The sequence below is a fragment of the Pristis pectinata genome, chromosome 9 (genome assembly GCF_009764475.1).
Source record: "Pristis pectinata isolate sPriPec2 chromosome 9, sPriPec2.1.pri, whole genome shotgun sequence".
Taxonomy (NCBI): Eukaryota; Metazoa; Chordata; class Chondrichthyes; order Rhinopristiformes; family Pristidae; genus Pristis; species Pristis pectinata.
In genome coordinates this window covers 83,624,696-83,643,018 of record NC_067413.1, presented here as the reverse complement: position 1 = coordinate 83,643,018, position 18,323 = coordinate 83,624,696, and the positions used below count along the sequence as shown (strand labels likewise).

General features: G+C 41.9%; 1 protein-coding gene across 1 annotated transcript in view; it reads right to left on the bottom strand.

Annotated features, from left to right (window-relative positions):
• The window catches only part of LOC127574146 (cysteine-rich secretory protein LCCL domain-containing 1-like), a 44,226-nt gene extending 26,478 nt beyond the window's left edge, over positions 1-17,748 (bottom strand). Inside the window, exons 1-4 of the mRNA XM_052022894.1 lie at positions 17,563-17,748; positions 16,488-16,891; positions 935-1,053; positions 695-827 (exon numbers count right to left, since the gene is read on the bottom strand). Of these exons, the coding sequence (XP_051878854.1) occupies positions 695-827; positions 935-1,053; positions 16,488-16,826 (591 nt within the window). The 5' untranslated portion in view covers positions 16,827-16,891; positions 17,563-17,748. The remainder of the gene's footprint in view (positions 1-694; positions 828-934; positions 1,054-16,487; positions 16,892-17,562) is intronic.
• Between the last annotated feature and the right edge of the window lie 575 nt (positions 17,749-18,323).

Sequence of the window (18,323 nt, the reverse complement as noted above, 5' to 3'; positions counted from 1 at the left end):
TTTTAAACATGGTCAGCTGGATAATGGACCCAAGTTCCCTGTGATGGAACATTTTCTTTCTTTCAGGAACTTTGTATCACAGAATACAGATCAGATTTAGCAATCAGAGGCAAGATGGCACACCTTCTCTCAAGTTTATCTCAAATGGTAACACCCTTACTTCTCAAAAGATCCACTCCAATGACTCAGGACATAATCTATGCAGTACTAAGGGAATTCTCTACTTTCACATTAGGAATTAAACAGAGCTTCCATTTGACCTCTCAGGGTAACATGAAAGATTCCACAATGGTATTCAAAGAAGGGAAGAGGAGTTTGCCTTTGAATATGGCCAATGTTTAGCCAAAAAACACAAAAAACATTCGTCATTATCACATGTTGGAGCTTGCTGTAAACAAATTGGTTACTGTGTTTCTCAGATTATGAGGACAGAAGTTTGGTTGTGGGTGTAAAGCACTTTAGGATGCCCTGACATTCTGGAAATCATAATAAGAGAAAAACTGTATTTCATTTTATTCCCAGCCTCTTTAGAACATTTGGTATTCCAATTTCCCATACACTTTCTACCACAGTAAAAATCCCAACTAAGTGTCAGTCTTACTTTAGGAAGCCAAATTAGGACCATTCAAACCAATTTCATGCAGTTTTACTTAAAACAGCGGCCACATAAAGCTCTTATTTAAGTTAACCATACCTGAGTATAATGGGTACACACAGGACCAACACATCTAAAAGGACACCAAGGGTTACATTCTTGAGGATAAGGATATATATAATCTCTAACTTCATCATACCAAGCTTGAACATGAAATGTAGGAGGCCGGTATCTGTGGATTTAACATGAAAAACAAATACATAATTTTTGAAGACAAAAACTTACATACAACAGCTGAAACAATTTAAATTTATTTTGGTCTTCTCTCGCATACAATACCTGCCCCAGTGTGCACCCAGGTTCTGCCCTATAGAAGGTAGGAGATAACCAGGTCCATGCTCCCAGAGACACTGTGAAGCCCAAGCTTCTGAAGACCTTTCCAGTTCAATGTCCCATGTCTGCATAACAAATAATTAAAACAAAAATGACAGCTCAGAAACTTTGAAGGCTCACTTTCCAAGAAAGATCTCTTAAAATAAAGATGTAAAATTTGTAACCAATGATGACACAAAATAATCAGTTGTTTTCTGCTCAAACCAGCAGAGCATAAGAGAGCTCTGTGCATACCTGCCTATATATGTGCATAGAACTTAGCTTTCATATTATAAATTTTCAATGCTTCAATAGCATGGATAGAGTTACAATGGGACCAGAGTAGCGATACTTTTACTTTACTGTTGGAAATTGCTTCCAGGTTTAGAAAACTGGCAGCTTAGATTCACCATAGAGATCAAATATTGACTAGCTATCTTTGAAAGTTTTGTAGCCAGAATCTTTACTTCCTTATTTCAGTAAATACATGGACAACTAAAACAAACAATAAACAATGGTTTATATATCAAGCAGTATAAACTCATGGTGTTTCTATAAGCAGCCATTGAGGTGATGGCATGGACAGAATGTTCAGGGAGGCAGAAGGAAAGGTTACATCCAAAAGTAACGTGAAGTAAGCTATTGAGAATAGGAACATTATTACAGAAAAATTGGCATGAGAAATAAAAACGGAGCCTAAAAAATGAAAAAAAGAGTTTTTAGGGAGAAGTAACAAAGAAATTGAGGGTTTCAGGGAAACATTATTTGAATTTTAGAATATGACTGCAGGAGATTGTGAACTAGTTACATGAAGATCAAGAGCTGAGAGAAAACCATCAATTGGCAACAATGGACACATTAAAAGGAGCAAGGGCAACTAATGGGAAGGCTTTGGGATTGAGACAAAGCATATGGGGCCCTAGTCTGTACCTTGAAAGTAGCTGATAGATGTAATAGAGAGAGGATGAGCACACTAAAGTATCAGTTGAGAACTTGAAACTAAACACAGAAAATGCTGGAACCACTCATCAGGTCGGGCAGCATCTTTGGAAAGAGAAACAGAGTTAACATGTCCAGTCTGAGACCCTTTGTCAGATCTGACCTGCTGAATATTTCCAGAATTTTCTGTTTATATTCTAGATTTCTAGCATCTGACCTTTTTTCGATTTTCATTTACGACTGAGAAGTTGAATTGGACGAGGGCACAAGATGAAGGGAATAAAAACACTGAGCTATAATCTCAAATAGGAATTAGTTCAACAGCCCCCTTACACTGCTCAACATTCTTTACTGTGAAATAAGTGGAAAGGAAAAATTGAGCAGGTTGTATAAACAGCTTCCACCATCCAAGATGAATTTCAACTCTAAAGCAAACTGAAGAGAGCAAGAAAGGAAGATACAGACCAGAGTATGGGAGAGCTCCCAGTTCCCAGCTCCTGATCCAGTTAATCCAAAGATGCAAAAAAAAGTGCACTTTTCCAAGCATTCTGGACTAACAAAGGAAATAAAATACCTGCCGTGAGGCCAGAGAGCCTGTTGAAGGTTGGAGATCAGACAGCCGTTCAAAGAAAGAAACAGAAATCATCAGCCACAACAAAACCCAGGAGGTCACACTGAAAATCTCTTTTATATTTGTCTGAGTCCAAGGAAAGCACTGATAATCAGAAGAGGAAGTCCATATCATTAAGACCTGAAATGTACATTAGTAATTCTCAACAATAATCAAAATACTCTGTCCAGTTTAGTGAAGGACAATATTCTTCAATTTTCTAGGACATAAGCAAGGGTTTCATATTTCAAACTTCAATTTGTAAACTGGGAATGTGTTCCAAATTAATCCCATTTTTGGGTCATCTGCTAAAAACATTATTTTTCTTTGGAATTTCCTTTACATAGTTTTAGGTGCACAATCTTGAAACCAGCATCAGAGGAAGAACAACGAGGAGAGCTGGAGTCCGAGCATCATCAGGACACAGTCTGAAAAGCAGCAGGAGGTAGGCAGTGGCTAACAGGGGAATGTCCTTGCTTAGAATCTACACCCTTAACCCCCAGTTCACCAGAGGAGGCCAATGCCGTCGACACAAGCTGTAAGAGACACAGAGAGAGACAGACAGACAGAGACACAGACAGAGACAGAGACAGAATTTTCCTAAGGAGCTGCAAAACCATTGTTCCAAGTACAAGCAAAATGACCCTCTCCATGCTCAAGACATTACTGCCAACATTGTACCTCAATGACCAGGCAATGAGGTCCAGATGACATATAAAAACTCATCACACTGTGATCTTCATGTACACCTGCACTGAATATAATGCATTAATGAATTAATCTCTGTTCTCGTTACTTAAGTGGCTTAATACAACATCAACATATTTCCTAGCGAGTGGTACCTCACTTAAAGAAATTAAACCACCACATAAAGTAGTGGTATTCATACATTCTGGTTTGAATCTTCACTCTGTGTGAATTATAGTATGCAGCTCACATGGATATATCTCACAAAAATATGGAATTTCTTTCTGCATTGCTCCACTTTGCAGGGATTCTCAATCCTGGAGGTGGCTATCGTAGCCCCCTCCTGCCAGGCTCTTCTTGAGATAAACCTGAGAGGTTTTCAGGCCCCTGGTACACAGGATCACTCTCCCTTATATATTTTGTTTAATAGGACTTGCACATCCTTTGAGTGAATGTGGGAGCAATCTCATTCTCACCTCAGCCTCCATCTCTTCCATGGCAGCTGAAGTGTTCCTCCTGTGGCTGCCGTGGAGGTGGTGAGCGGAAGATCTTTAAGGACTGATGTCCTTGTCTGATTGCAATGCAACAGAATGTTGTGATATTGGCCAGATTGAGTGATTCCTAACAAGACCTCACCCAAGTCTTTCACTTGTTTATGGATGTACTTTATCCAAATTCACAATTTGTTTGGGCAGGAGGCACCCAATTTTGCATGAGCAGTAAACCCAATGTTTCAGTGGACAAAATGTCAGTGCATTTCAATTTCTAGGCACAAATACTTCTCAAGACCTGGATGGTTTTTGCTCCTGTGCAACACTGCCCACCTTGCATAAATCCCACTACTCTCTACATGCACCTGCAATTGAAACTTGCAACCTCTTTTAGCTTTCGTCAGTTTACCATTCCAACTCCATCTTTTCTGGCATCAAGAAACATGAAAGTTTGTCTAAGATGTAATCTCTAGCCTGCTTTCCCACACAAAGTCACTTCTGCCATCATCCACATCGTGTTGGAATCCTGCGCTGGACATGTTAAATATAAAGCCCATCTTCAAGTCTAAAGCTCTCCCCAACATACTCCAGCCTTATGTCACTACCTTCACATCCTGAAATCTTATGGACATCCAGGTTCAGCTTCTATGCATCCATTTTCTTTCACTCCACCATGGCGTGTTGTGTTCAGCCAATCTAGCCCCACTCTCTAAATTTCCTCCCGAAACTTCTTTTTCCATTGGTATTCATTGTTTGAAAAGACATCCTTTTGACCAATCTTTCAATGTCACCACAATGCTGTTTGTCCTTATTTGTCCACGTTCCTTGCTGTTTGTGAGACATGTCTGTGCTCTCATATTTCCTACTTTGTAACAGTGAATACATTTCAAAAGTACTTCATTAACTGTAAAGTGTTTGCGACCTCCTGGAAGGTATTATAGAAAGACAAGATTTTCTGCTCCCTGCACCCCCAGAAGACAATGAGGGAGATAGCAATGGCAAACAAGCAAGGATTTGAGCCCCAAGGAACAAGCAGCAATGTGGTGAGGTGTGAAAAATCACATATCCTGTGATGGTCAGGGATTCACACTCCTTCCCTCTACCCTTCCCATCCCCTTCCCTTTATTTCATGCTCCACCTTCCTGTCCTATCAGATTCCACCATCATCAGCTCTTTGTCACTTCCACCTCTCACCTCCCAGTTTCCGACCACTATTCCCACTCTCCCCACCCCCATCTGCCTATGACCCCACCTCTCCTGGATCCACCTATCGCCTACCAGCTCTTGCTCCACCCCTTCCCTCCACCATTTTATACCAGCCATCGCCCCTCTATCTTTCAGTCCAGATGAAGGGTCTTGACCTGAAACGTTGACTGTCCATTTCCCTACATAGATGCTGCCTGACCCGCTGAGTTCCTCCAGCATTTTGTGCATTGCATTATATTTTTAAAGAACTGTAATCCATCATCTTTACTACTTGACTCAAACACTGATTAAAGCATCACACCCTCATAATCTACTTACAAAAATATTCTATCAGGACTTGTACCTAATTGATAATTTACCTAATTAATAGTTGAGTGATGTCGCAACAATAACCTCACACTCAACATCAACAAGACCAAGGAATTGGTTGTGGACTTCAGAAAGTGGAAGTCGGGGGAACACACACCAGTCCTCATTGAGGGGTCAGCAGTGGAAAGGGTGAACAGCTTCAAGTTCCTGGGCATCAACATCTCGCAGGATCTATCCTGGGCCCAACAGATTGATGTACTCACGAAGAAGGCATGCCAGCGGGTCTACTTCATAAGGAGTTTGAGGAGATTTGGTACGTCACCAAGACTCTTGCAAGTTTCTACAGATGTACAGTGCAGAGCATTCTGACTGGTTGCATCGCCGCCTGGTATAGAGGTTCCAATGTGCAGGATCCAAAGAGACTGAAGAGGTAGTAGACTCAGTCAGCTCCATCACATACCACCATCGAGGACATCTTCAGGAGGCGGTGCCTCAAGAAGGCGGCATCCATCATTAAGATATGCCCTCTTCTCATTATTACCATTGGGGAGGAGGTACAGGAGCCTGAAAACCCACACTCAATGTTTTAGGAACAGCTTCTTTCCCTCTGCCATCAGATTTCTGAATGGTCCATGAACCCATAAACACAATTTCGTTATTCCTCTTTTGCACTATTTATTTATTTATTGTAACTTAGTCATTCTTATGTCTTGCACTGTACTGCTGCTACAAGACAACAAATTTCACAACATATGTCAGTGATCATAAACCCTATTCTGATAATAGTCACATGTTCCCATTCCTTCACTCAGAACATTGTTGTAAACCTCATAAACATCTCTCACAACCTGCACAGGCTGTCAATTATTCAGTCACAATACCAAACAGACAGCACAACATGTAGTGATGTACCTTCTACTCCTGTAAGCAAGATAGTGTGCAACTTGGAGAATGGAGGACATGGGTGCTGCTGCACAATCTCACCCAGAGCTGGAAACTGCACTGCCCACCTTGGGAGTGGCTGTTATGAAGTCTGTGACCAGCAGGTGCAGTAGAACCTGTAGTACAGGTCCTCCAGAGCTTAGAATGCCTGACTTATGTAAAATAAGATATCTTTATTAATCACATACATCAAAACACTCAGTGAAATGCATCTTTTGCATAGTGTTCTGGGGGCAGCCCACAAGTGTTGCCACGCTTCCGGCGCCAACATAGCATGCCCACAACATCCTAATCCATACATCTTTGGAATGTGGGAGGAAACTGGAGCACCCGGAGGAAACCCACGCAGACACAGGGAGAACGTACAAACTCCTTAAAGAGAGCAGCCAGAATTGAACCCGGGTCACTGGCGCTGTAAAGCATTACGCTGACCACTACAGTACCATTTGGGAGACTGGAGGTATGGTTTGGCCAGCGGCTGCGTGGCTGCAGACATTTTCTGCCATGAGGGAACTTAGTTCTTGGTTGCAGTTTCAAGATATGAACAGTTCACAGGAATGGAACCTTACTGTAACCTGGGGAGGACGTCTAATGTAGTAATATCCAGATAGTTAATTCTCCCTCTCACTATGAAGCTCTCAGTTATCATACAGTCTTTTCTAGTTTACAGGTGAGATTGTTCCTTGTGCCTTTTGTCTTTCAGTTAGCCAAGATCAACAAACCAGCTGGGCCATGCCGAAGACCGAGAGGAGAATGGGGATGAAGATGCCCTGTGAGTCTTGACTCTTCCAACTACCAGCTCAAATTGCTGCTGTCATGTCTGTGGCTGCCAGCATGCAGTCCAGAATCCCCCACTGATCATAAAGATTACTGAGACATCACATTGGGGAGTGGCACGTGCCACATAAAGCACAAATTCACAGTCCTTCCTCAGTTTGGCTGTAATTATAATTCCATTACCAGCACTCAGGCAGTGCCCTTGCACTTGCCTTTCAACTAGTCAGCCCAGAATACTGCCACCTTGCCACGTTGATGAAGTACAAAGCTAGATCTTCGAGGTCCAGAGTTTAAGGTCTTCATCAAAGTCCATCTGCAATCTGCTGCACTGAAACTCAGCACATTTCCATCAAGGTTGCTTTAGTATCTGAGGAAGCAGTGTGTAAAAGGACTAGGGTTGCAAGAGTATACGGAAGACAGGTACCAAAGGAATGCAAAAAGGTGATGAGTTGATGTTTGTAGGTATTTTGGCATATTCCAATTAACAAATTTGGTTCGGAACATGGATCTTTTGTTGGATTTCATGTCAGTAATGTAGCCAAGTGGACAGGATGATGGTCAATTACAAAGGCAATGCAGATTTGGAACAAAAGGTGAATGATGAATTCCAGCTGTATTTATTGACAGTGCCGTGAGACAAATTTGTTATATGCAGCCTAGACAGAAAATGTTTGGCACCATCAGCCTATCTTGCATACTGCCAACAAATGCTGGTGTAGCACATAACAACAACTTTATCAAAGGGCATTAAGCATTATATGAGCTACAAATGGTGCACACCAATCACCTTATTTGAAATAATTCAGCATCTCTCACTCCTTAACAACAGGAGCTATGGAGTTGAAATACATACTTTTTCAATTCCAATCTTCTAACCCTGGATTTTTAATCCTACACTATAAATTCCCATATTTCCCTTTGTTCCAGGCTTCTATCTCTAGTGAGCAATTCTGGACAAAGTGAACAGATTTTTTCCTTTGAATTAAATCCACCCAGTATAAACAGATTTCTTTAATGGCTGCTTCCGGCTTCTGAAAACTTTAATGCTCTCATGAGGAATTAAATAAAAATGAACATGACTTATTCTTCCTTTCTCCATGCCCCTTTTATCTGTGAAGTACATGCTATAATGCTTTCTACCTATGCACCTAATGCTGGCCATCTATTTTAACAGCTGTGACAACAACAAAGCCCCAACTACATTACTTCCCTTTCTATATGGTTGAGTTCAGGGGGACAGCAATTAGAACAATTTTGTTAATATCCATGACTTTCACAAATTGTATATAAAGGTAAACAAAATGCAGTATTGTTAAAACCAAAGGCTGTGCAGTCACATCATAATTACAGTAACGCCCTCATAAAATTGAAGGTAGACGAACTGGTATCTGTTACCAGTCTCAACAAAACTGCTATAGTCCAAATTACAGAATGAAGAAACCACCTTTTGTTATTCAAGCCTGTTCTCTACCCAAATCTGTTCATTCATGCTCACACATCATTTGCATTTCGATCATTCAACAGTCTTCTGCCTCAAGGGATTTAGCTGTTTATTTTCAATCTGTGGAGGCACTCGGCTCTACTTACTTTTCCCAGACCAAGCCACCAGTGCGGTCAATCTACTGTTTGTACCACACTTTCAGCTCCTGGAAACATTATCTGTGTGTTCTTATGGTGAGGAAGCTTTCGTAGACTTAGACTAGTATGTGCACACATGAGCAAACATTTCTAGAAACAGAAGTTTCAACCAGATATTAATGATCATGGGTATTGTAGATATTAATGGGAATATTTGCATGTATACCAATTTTATTTTAAATTCATTTAAATAATTGTTTTACATAGAATAAGCTATGAATTTATAGTATTTGCTCTTATTTGCTGTTTCTAGTATTCAGTGGGCCAAATCATACTGTGCTTCAAATATGATCACATGTTAATACAGTAGACACAATTAGCTTTTACATACATGCACCTCACAACCTCCGAGTTTCTCGTCATGGTCTTCTACAAAGCAGAGTGGTCCACAAACAGCAACTAAGCCTCAGATGGTGGAATGTGCATTCAGACCACCCTGATGGTCTTTTGACAACCAGGGCTTCAAGTTCTTTTTCAACTATTTCTAACTCCCTCAAATGATCAAATCTAAAAGTAGTTGAATATATTAATTTAAAATATTTTAAATCTACATTAAACTACTCTAACTTATGTCACATAAATATAAAGTGAAATCAAAGGAATAAAAATGTTTCACTTACCTTCTTAATGATGAAGGTCAGCAACCACATTCAGATGAATGGGACCGTGTTAGATACACCAGCCATGGCAGACATAAAGCTAAGCAGGACAGATATGAAGCGTATCTAAACCCTCAGCTCAGGATGATCCAAAACTGCCCTGGACTTAGTGGGAAGTCCAGTTGGATCCCAACCAAAGGCAAGCACAATCAGGCCCATGGTGTATCTTTGATAGTTAAGGAACAAATTATTTCAATTACTATCCTTGACCAGGAGGAATACTTTAGCATTACATCCAGCTCCATACTGTAACTCCAGTCACGAAGCACATTTTCTATTTATGGATTAACAAAATGTATTTTATGCCTCATACAAAAGAATATATAATTTTCTAATCTTGCAAATGGTTTAATTGACACATATTACTATATGTAGTAAGATACAAGGACTGAGAAGCTTTCTGAAAAAGGAAATGCAGAAGGGTATGGTGGCAGTAAGTGGAGGGGACAAGTAACAGGTACAGCCTTATAAAATCAGCAGCTGTAATCTAAAGGAATCAGAAGATCTTGGGCAAGGGGTGTAGAATGTATTAGGCCCATACCATCATACTCATGGGTGTTTATGCCACTTCTGAGCATTGACTAGAGGCCCCCATGATGATTATTACCCAGGCCAGTGAACTGATGGATAAGTGCCTGCCAAAGCCTGTCTATGGTCACTGGCAGTGTTTGTTTAGCATCTTCTCCTTCAAGAGATAGTGAAATATGTTGGTAACCATTTTGCAATGACTAAGGGATATGGTAACTGCGAGAAGTGGGCGTGGAAGAATAGAGTGTGTGAAGGAATATTACATAGGAGCCCTATTTGATGGAGGCTAGTGTTATGCAAGTGAATAGGGTATGAAGTATGAAGAACTGAGTGAGGTAAATGACACAGTTTTTGAGAGACGGATTTGATGATGCCATTAACTGAACTTTGATCATGCACACAAAGTCATTATGCTTCTTGTGCACTGCATCCACTTCTCTGGGACTTCATTCCTGGAATTGATCTCAAGTGCAACCTCCTCCCACTGACACTTGACTGTGAATCTGCAAGGCACACTGGGCCCTGCAGGAAGAGTTCTTTCCCCTCATCCACCAAGGCAGTCAGAAGCCCATCTCTCAATCAGGATGCCTACCTTCTCCAACATCACCAAACTTGCAGAATGACTTCCATTACCAGCTACACAGAATAAGCACCTCCCCAAACAGCTTCAGTCAACTTCAACTGGTGCAAGTCAATCACAAAATTCGACCTTGTAAATACTCTCAGTACACAGCACAGTACCACTGCCCGAATGCTAAAATCACAATAATGAGATGGGAGCACGAATCTTGTGTGCATCCTACACCGGGTCAAATTTCCCACTTTGTTCCCAGCATGCTTTCCAGTCTAATCCTTGGCACAGTTATTTATATGAATCCCACTTTCAATAAATATTCTCACTTTCATGACAGAATGGTTACAAATAAACCTTTTTCAAACCAGAACTTAATTCATTAAATCACCAGTGACTTTCTGTCCTAAGAATTAAAACATGTGTCACTTGATATGAGACGTCCTGAAAATTTGGACTGGGCAGCAGTAATGTAAACACCAACAAGAACCTGCATTCACATCAAATCTACTTGATTCAAATTAATTTTGCTTTTACTGTGTAAATTGGCTTTCAACTCAAAGAAGGCAGGCCAACAAGGTGTAAATGGTTCACTGTTTCATCAGCTTAGAGCAAATGTTACAACATCGTACAATTTTAGCTTCAGCAATATCAACTTACTGTGCTTAAGAGGGCACAAAATTCAAATTAGAGAAGGCTGCTTTCTGTTAGTTAGTATGATCAAATTTGCCTTTAGTTTGTTACCAAAGAAATTAAAATCAACAAAATAAAACTGCTTACATTGTTCTATATTTTGTATTGTTCACCTTTTTAAGCAGTCCAATTCTTGAAAAATATATATTCTTAGAGCAGCAATCAACATAATATATAACTAAAATATAATGCATGGAACAGATAATTTTGTAGATAGGATTAAATTAATATTATGGTAGAAAAATACTTGATGCATAACTATTGAATAATAAAGTAAAATACCAATTATTACCATAGTTCTAGAAATAGTGAAACCTTAGTGATCAATTTTGGATCTCCAGGAAAATAAAATTTTAAAAATGTCAGGCTTTATTTTAAAGATAAATGACAGATTGGTTAATTAAGACAGAGGGTTGCTTAAATGGTGGAAGAAAATCTTCAACTAAACCTGAGATTCGGGACAACCATATTGGTTTCTGTAGAAGTCTGATATAACAGACATCTTTGTTCTGTTCATTCCTGGCAATGGTGTGGCTACAAAGTATTCCAGATAACAAAATATTTCCTTTCATCAGTAGAAAGAATTATAAATTTAAAGAGAAGCCTATTTTAAAGCCTTTACACATAATACAATTTTCTCAACTAATGCATGCTGCAAACCACTTTGTCATCTTGGGGTGAAATAGGTCATTTGTGAATGTGATAAATATTCTGTTAATGATGCCCAGGAAAGGGATCACTCCATGTCATATATTTGAGCAGGATGTGTTTCATATTTAATGAAAACATTCAATAGCAAAAAGAGAAATAAAAATATTTAAGGTTTACTGCAAGGTGCATGGTGTGGCATTTTCTTTTTGCATTATGCATGCTTCTGATGCACACCCTGGATTCCACTTACAAGGTTTGTGTCCACCAACATAATAGGCCAACCATGCTGAACCAGGCCTTCACAGCACTTCTGACTCAAACTCCCGATCCCTGGATTTACAGGATTTTGTTCAGGTACTCACAATGATGAAGGAAATGAAGGAAAAGTCTTTCCCCACACAGGACTGTTCTGGAGCTCACAGGTCTTAGGTCTCATGCTCTACTGAGTTTTGCAACAGCAGTTCATCAAACAAGACAATTGTTGGTCTGCTCACACTGCCCCACTAATGCACCTTTGTCGGCAACATTCAGCTTCTGAACCCAAAGCTGCTTAAGGATCTTCCTCTGAAATCGAGTGGTGCATGTGCCAGGGCATTCTTTCTCGGACATCCGGTTTCTTCTAAAGGGACTCCTGAGCCCACCAAGGACATTCTTTTCTTGATGGAAGTGCTTCTTCTGTTCTACTGCACTAATGTGGTATCCTTCCCATCACTGTTTGCCTGCGCTTCCATGCTATCCACAGAGTTCTGTGGATGGCTGCCAGAATCAAATTTCTCTGGGCCATGGGCTAGTGCCAAAATCGATGGACTGCTCATGTTGTACCATTGTTTTAAAGGAGGAGTAAGGGAATCACTGAATAATTACAAGACAGTTAATTTAACTTCAAAAATGGGCATATTATTGAATTCAAATTTGAGGGATAGTATAAACCCTCATTTAGAATGACTATAACCAAGTATAGTCAGCACCGATTTGTTAAGGAATGGTCTGACATTTGAATGAGTTTACTTTGAGAAGGTAAAAAGTAAGTGTGATAAGAGCAGTGCATTTGATCTACTTTATATGGACTTAAGCAAAGTTTGTGACAAGGTTCCATAGGAATAGCAAGCTTTTCGAAAAGGTAACAGCAGATGGGATCAAAGGGAATTGGCAAATTACTTCCAAGACTGACTCATGACAGAAAAAAAAGGATGATAATGATCAACTCTGTTTCTGTGACTGGAAGGCCATCACCGGACAGTTTCCGCAGGACTCTGTACTCCCTTTGTTTTTGGTGTGTATAGTAATGATTTAATTTAAATATAGAGCTAATGATAAAGATGTTTGCAAATGATAAAGAAATTCTGTTGTGTTTTGCACAGCTTCATTGGGAGTATTTATGCTAAAATATCTCTAAATTATGGTGAGGTGTAAATAAGTCACATTACAAGGCTGATACAGTGTACCACCAACTCAAAGCTGCAATTATGAAATTCCAACGGCACATCTCCAAGAAATGACTGGTTACTAAGAAGAAGTCTCAACACTAACTTCAAAGGAGGAAAGCTTCTGACCATATATTCCTAGCATCAACTGCTTAGAAGCAGGGTGGAAATGGCATTTGATTGCCCACTTAAATATAATTGACTGGAATATTATGAATAGCGTGCAACTGAATTTCTAATATAAACTCTTCCAAATTGATTTGTGACCACAAAAATCAGAGATTCAAAGGGCAACCACAATACTTTTGAAATAACGAAGTCCAAAATAATTAAAACATCTTTTACGTGGGGTTCTCATAATAGAAATTTTTTTGCACTTCAGCACAAAAAAACTTACCTCTTATTGATGTAACAAAACATCAAGTATACTTCAACACTGATCACACTCTACTCCGTACAGTAGATCTTACACAACTTTTTGCCCTTGTTTGATAATCAGCATGATTGTACCTTTAATCATTTACCATCCATTTTAAAGTAAAGGAAAAAAGGAGCCTTAGGTACATACAATCGGACCAGGAATTGCTACAAGTGGTGATTGCAGGCATCTGGCCATAGACTACATAACAGATAAAAAAAATACTTTTTTGTAAACCCATCATTCTGAACATCCTCATCACAGTTGGTTCTTAGTGGCAAGGTCCTGCTTGGCAGAGGGGCCTTTCAGAAATAAACTGAAGAAAAAACTCTATTTGGTATTGGTATTGGTTTATTATTGTCACTTGTACTGAGGTACAGTGAAAAACTTGTCTTACAAACCGATCTTGCAGGTCAATTCATTACACAGTGCAGTTACATCAAGTTAGTACAGAGTGCATTGATGTAGTACAGGTAAAAACAAAATAACAGTACAGAGTAAAGTGTCACAGCTACAGAGAAAGTGCAGTGCAATAAGGTGCAAGGTCACAACAAGGTAAATCATGAGGTCATGAGGTCATGAGGTCATAGGTCATAGTCCATCTCATTGTATACGGGAACTGTTCAATAGCGTTATCACAGTGGGGTAGAAGCTGTCCTTAAGTCTGGTGGTATGTGCCCTCAGGCACCTGTATCTTCTACCCGATGGAAGAGTAGAGAAGAGGGAAAGAATGTCCCGGGTGGTTGGGGTCTTTGATTATGCTGGCTGCTTCACCAAGACAACGAGAGGTAAAGACAGAGTCCAAGGAGGGGAGACTGGTGTCCGTGATGCACTGGGCTGTGTCCACAACTCTCTGCAGCTTCTTGCGGTCTTGAGCAGAGCGGTTGCCATACCAAGCCGTGATACGTCCTGATAGGATGCTTTCTATGGTGCATCGGTATTTGGCAATGTATATGATATTACAAACAAGACAGTTAACAAAATATATGGCCATATCAATTTAAATTCTTCTGGTCACCAGTGCAAACATAAGAAAGTTAATATGAGAGCATAGTAGAGAGTGACTAAATTAAGACCATCTCTCTGTCATTTACCCCTGCGCTCTTCTGCAGGGTAATGTTCTGCAAAGTTTGCTCTATCACTGAGGAAGTGTAAAAATCCGGTTTATAATTTCTGGTTTCCTTCATGCTTTTGAAAGTCAAAACAGTGCTTTTACTACATTGCCAAAAAGGGTGCCTTGGGATTTCCACTGGAATTTGGCAATAATTGTAAATGAAAACTTCCACTTTTTAAAAAAAAATACTAATGATCAATGAAATCTTACAATGAACAATCTGGAAAAAGCTTTATTGATGAAATTGTGCCATAGGTTACTTGCAATAAAGTGTCATATTTCCAGATAAGATTTCACCTGCTGATAGTCAAATAAATCTGACAACCCGTTCGTTTTAAACTGATTCACCCCTTCATTAAACCAGCAGAAAACTCTGCCTGTTTGCATCCTTGTTGCACTGACAATTTAACTCCCTCTGCTGACCAACTCTATGTTCCTATTGAAAATAAGTTGTATAATAAAGAATAATTATTACCCTGCATCCACCATCCCTCCTGCAAAGATTTTTGGATGCTATATTCTAAGGCCATTGATGAAGTGGGCTGAGGATTAAATTAAGGCAGTCATAAATTATCCTAAGGAACAAAGTATATTTAGGACATAGCAAAAGTAGCAGAAATGCAATGACTGGCTTTTCTGTAAGTATTTCTGAAATTACTGCAGTGCATATTTTTTTTTCCCCAACAGAAACAGGAACATCCTGTGAGCACGATTTTCTTCTTCTGAATAGATTCGTACTCTGAGAGAATATACAAAATTTCATGTGGCTCATTATATGGTGTATTGTCCTTCATCAATCAGGGAATTGAATTTAGGAGCCGGGAGGTACTGTTGCAGCTATATAGGTCCCTGGTCAGACCCCACTTGGAGTACTGTGCTCAATTCTGGTCACCTCACTACAGGAAAGATGTGGAAGCCATAGAGAGGGTGCAGAGGAGATTTACAAGGATGCTGCCTGCGATGCGGAGCATGCCTTATGAAAGTAGGTTGAGGGAACTCGGCCTTTCCTCCTTGGAGAGACGGAGGATGAGGGGGGACCTGATAGAGGTGTATAAGATGATGAGAGGTATTGATAGGGTAGATAGTCAGAGGCTTTTCCCCAGGGCTGAATTGGTGGCCACAAGAGGACATAGGTTTAAGGTGCTGGGGAGTAGATATAGAGGAGATGTCAGGGGTAAGTTTTTTTACTCAGAGAGTAGTGAGTGCATGGAATGGGCTGCTGGAAATGGTGGTGGAGGCTGATACAATAGGGTCTTTCAAGAGACTGTTAGATCGGTATATGGAGCTGAGTAAAATAGAGGGCTATGGGTAAGCCTAGTAATTTCTAGGGTAGGGACATGTTTGGCACAGCTTTGTGGGCCGAAGGGCCTGAATTGTGCTGTAATTGTTCTATGTTCTATGTTCTATAATATGGCAACCATTGCCTAACTCTAACTCTAAATTTATAAAAGTCATAATAGGAAACTTATCTTTCCCTCAGAAATCCAGTGCACCTCTAACCATAGGGTAGGAGGTGCTGCTTGCCTCTTCTACAAAGCAAATGTTATTTTACAATGTGCAAAGTTGAAAGTGCAAAAGATCACAAGGTCCTTCTAAAAATGACTGTAACAACTTATTTCTTAACATTGTACCTTTTCGTAGCATGATGACACATGATTCTAATTGTTCATTTCCACATCAGTGTTGCCACTCTTACCAAAGGGTGATGCTTTGCTTGTGCACATCATAATCTGATATCTCATAAAGAAAGTTGAACCAGAACAAATTAGTGTTCCTTATTTCTGGCCATGAAAGACAACATTGCTTAATGTTGATATTTTTTGTAAGAGTTAAACAATTCTAAAACAGATGGTGTGCACTTACCATATATTCCATATTAGATGCACCTGGTGACACTTGACTTCTCAGTTTATTGTGCAGATCCAAGATTATTTGTCTATCACTATCTGTGATAGATCTTTTCGCTCTTCTGGAAGTCCTCGGGGGTACATTTGGATACGTATAATTTGACATGATTGAATCTAAACTACCAGTAGTTTTAAGGTTTGTTTCAGCTGCCAAGCGTTCTTCGCGATCTTGCAGAAACGTTGCCAGCATCGCATCCAGTTCTGAAGTAATATTGGGGCGCATCATCGCAGCCGCGGTGTGTGCAACGAAGAGCAGAGCAGTCAGCCTTGTCCATTCCCATTCCGCACCCTTCATGATGGATGGCCCCGGAACGCACTGGGATTATCTCCAAGGTAGTCAGCACCCGTCCAATTGTGAGGCTGCAATGAAGAAGAGCGCGCTATTTGCAGGTTAGAGAGCCCGGTGCATCAATTTAACTCAAGCCAGCACGCCAGAGCAGGGAGGAAAGTGTGCGGCTCGCGTTGTCATGGAGACGTCCTGGAACGCTAGTAAATGCAGGCGTCCAGTCAGGCTGTGGACATTGGATATTGTTGATGTTAAAGCAGAAGAGCGGGCAAATTATGTTCACATGCACCCGGGCGATCTCCCGGCGGGAGTCGGCAGATTCACTGACCGGCCAGGGGCAGCTCAGGTCCGCGGCCAGGGGCAGCTCGGGTCCCCGGCCACGGACAGCTCGGGTCCGCGACCGGAGGCAGCCGGGGTCCCGGGCCAGGGGCAGCTCGGCTCCGCGACCGGAGGCAGCCGGGGTCCCCGGCCAGGGGCAGCTCGGGTCCGCGACCGGAGGCAGCCGGGGTCCCCGGCCAGGGGCAGCTCGGGTCCGCGACCGGAGGCAGCCGGGGTCCCCGGCCAGGGGCAGCTCGGGTCCGCGACCGGAGGCAGCCGGGGTCCCCGGCCAGGGGCAGCTCGGGTCCGCGACCGGAGGCAGCCGGGGTCCCCGGCCAGGGGCAGCTCGGGTCCGTGGCCGGGGACACCGGTTCCCGGGGACGGGCAGGCAGCCCGGCACAGAGGGAGGGTTAGCGCGGGGACTTACCTCGGCCGCCCTCACGGCTCGGGTTGATGCGGAGAAGAGCGAGCCCCCCTCGGGCTGTTGAATGGTGCTTGGACCGGGATGTTGGTGCTGCTGCAGCTCTCCCTGCGCTGCAGCTGGTGGCGGACTCGCTGCGGCGCCTTTATCCCGAGCGGAGTGACGTGTCGGGCCGGCCCGGCACCGCGCCGTCCTCGGGCAGCGCGCAGGGCGGCGGTCCAGACGCGGGGTGGGTCGGCGGGGGCTGATCGGAGGTGGGCAATCCAATAAAAAGGGACAATCCAGCCCGGGCAGAGAAAGAATTGGCCGCTGCAATGCACGAAATGAAAGGAGAACCTTTCCGGCGGTGGGGGGGGTGGGGGTAGGGGACAATTCGAGGAAAGGGAAACTCTGGAAAGAAGTAGCAATCTACTGAAAGGGACAGCCCAGGAGAAAGGACATGCTTGAAGGGGAGCAGTCTGGAGGGAGGGCAAGCGGGCAAACTCACTTGGAGGGCAGCAGTTCTGAATAAAGGGTATACCGTGGGCAAACTCCCCGAAAAGGCCATAGACCCTGAGGGAAAAGGGGGCGGGTGGGGGACATCCAGAGAGGGAGATGCAGAAGAAGTTCAGGAGTCCCGTGGGGAACGGAACGACAAAGGGCGAAGCTGACCAGAAAGGCAAAAGGAGAGAACATAAAAAGACAGGAACTTGGGTATTCCAGGATCAAAGAAAACACGGAGAAGTACGACCAGAAAGAGGAACTAGCCAGAACTAACAATGAGAAAG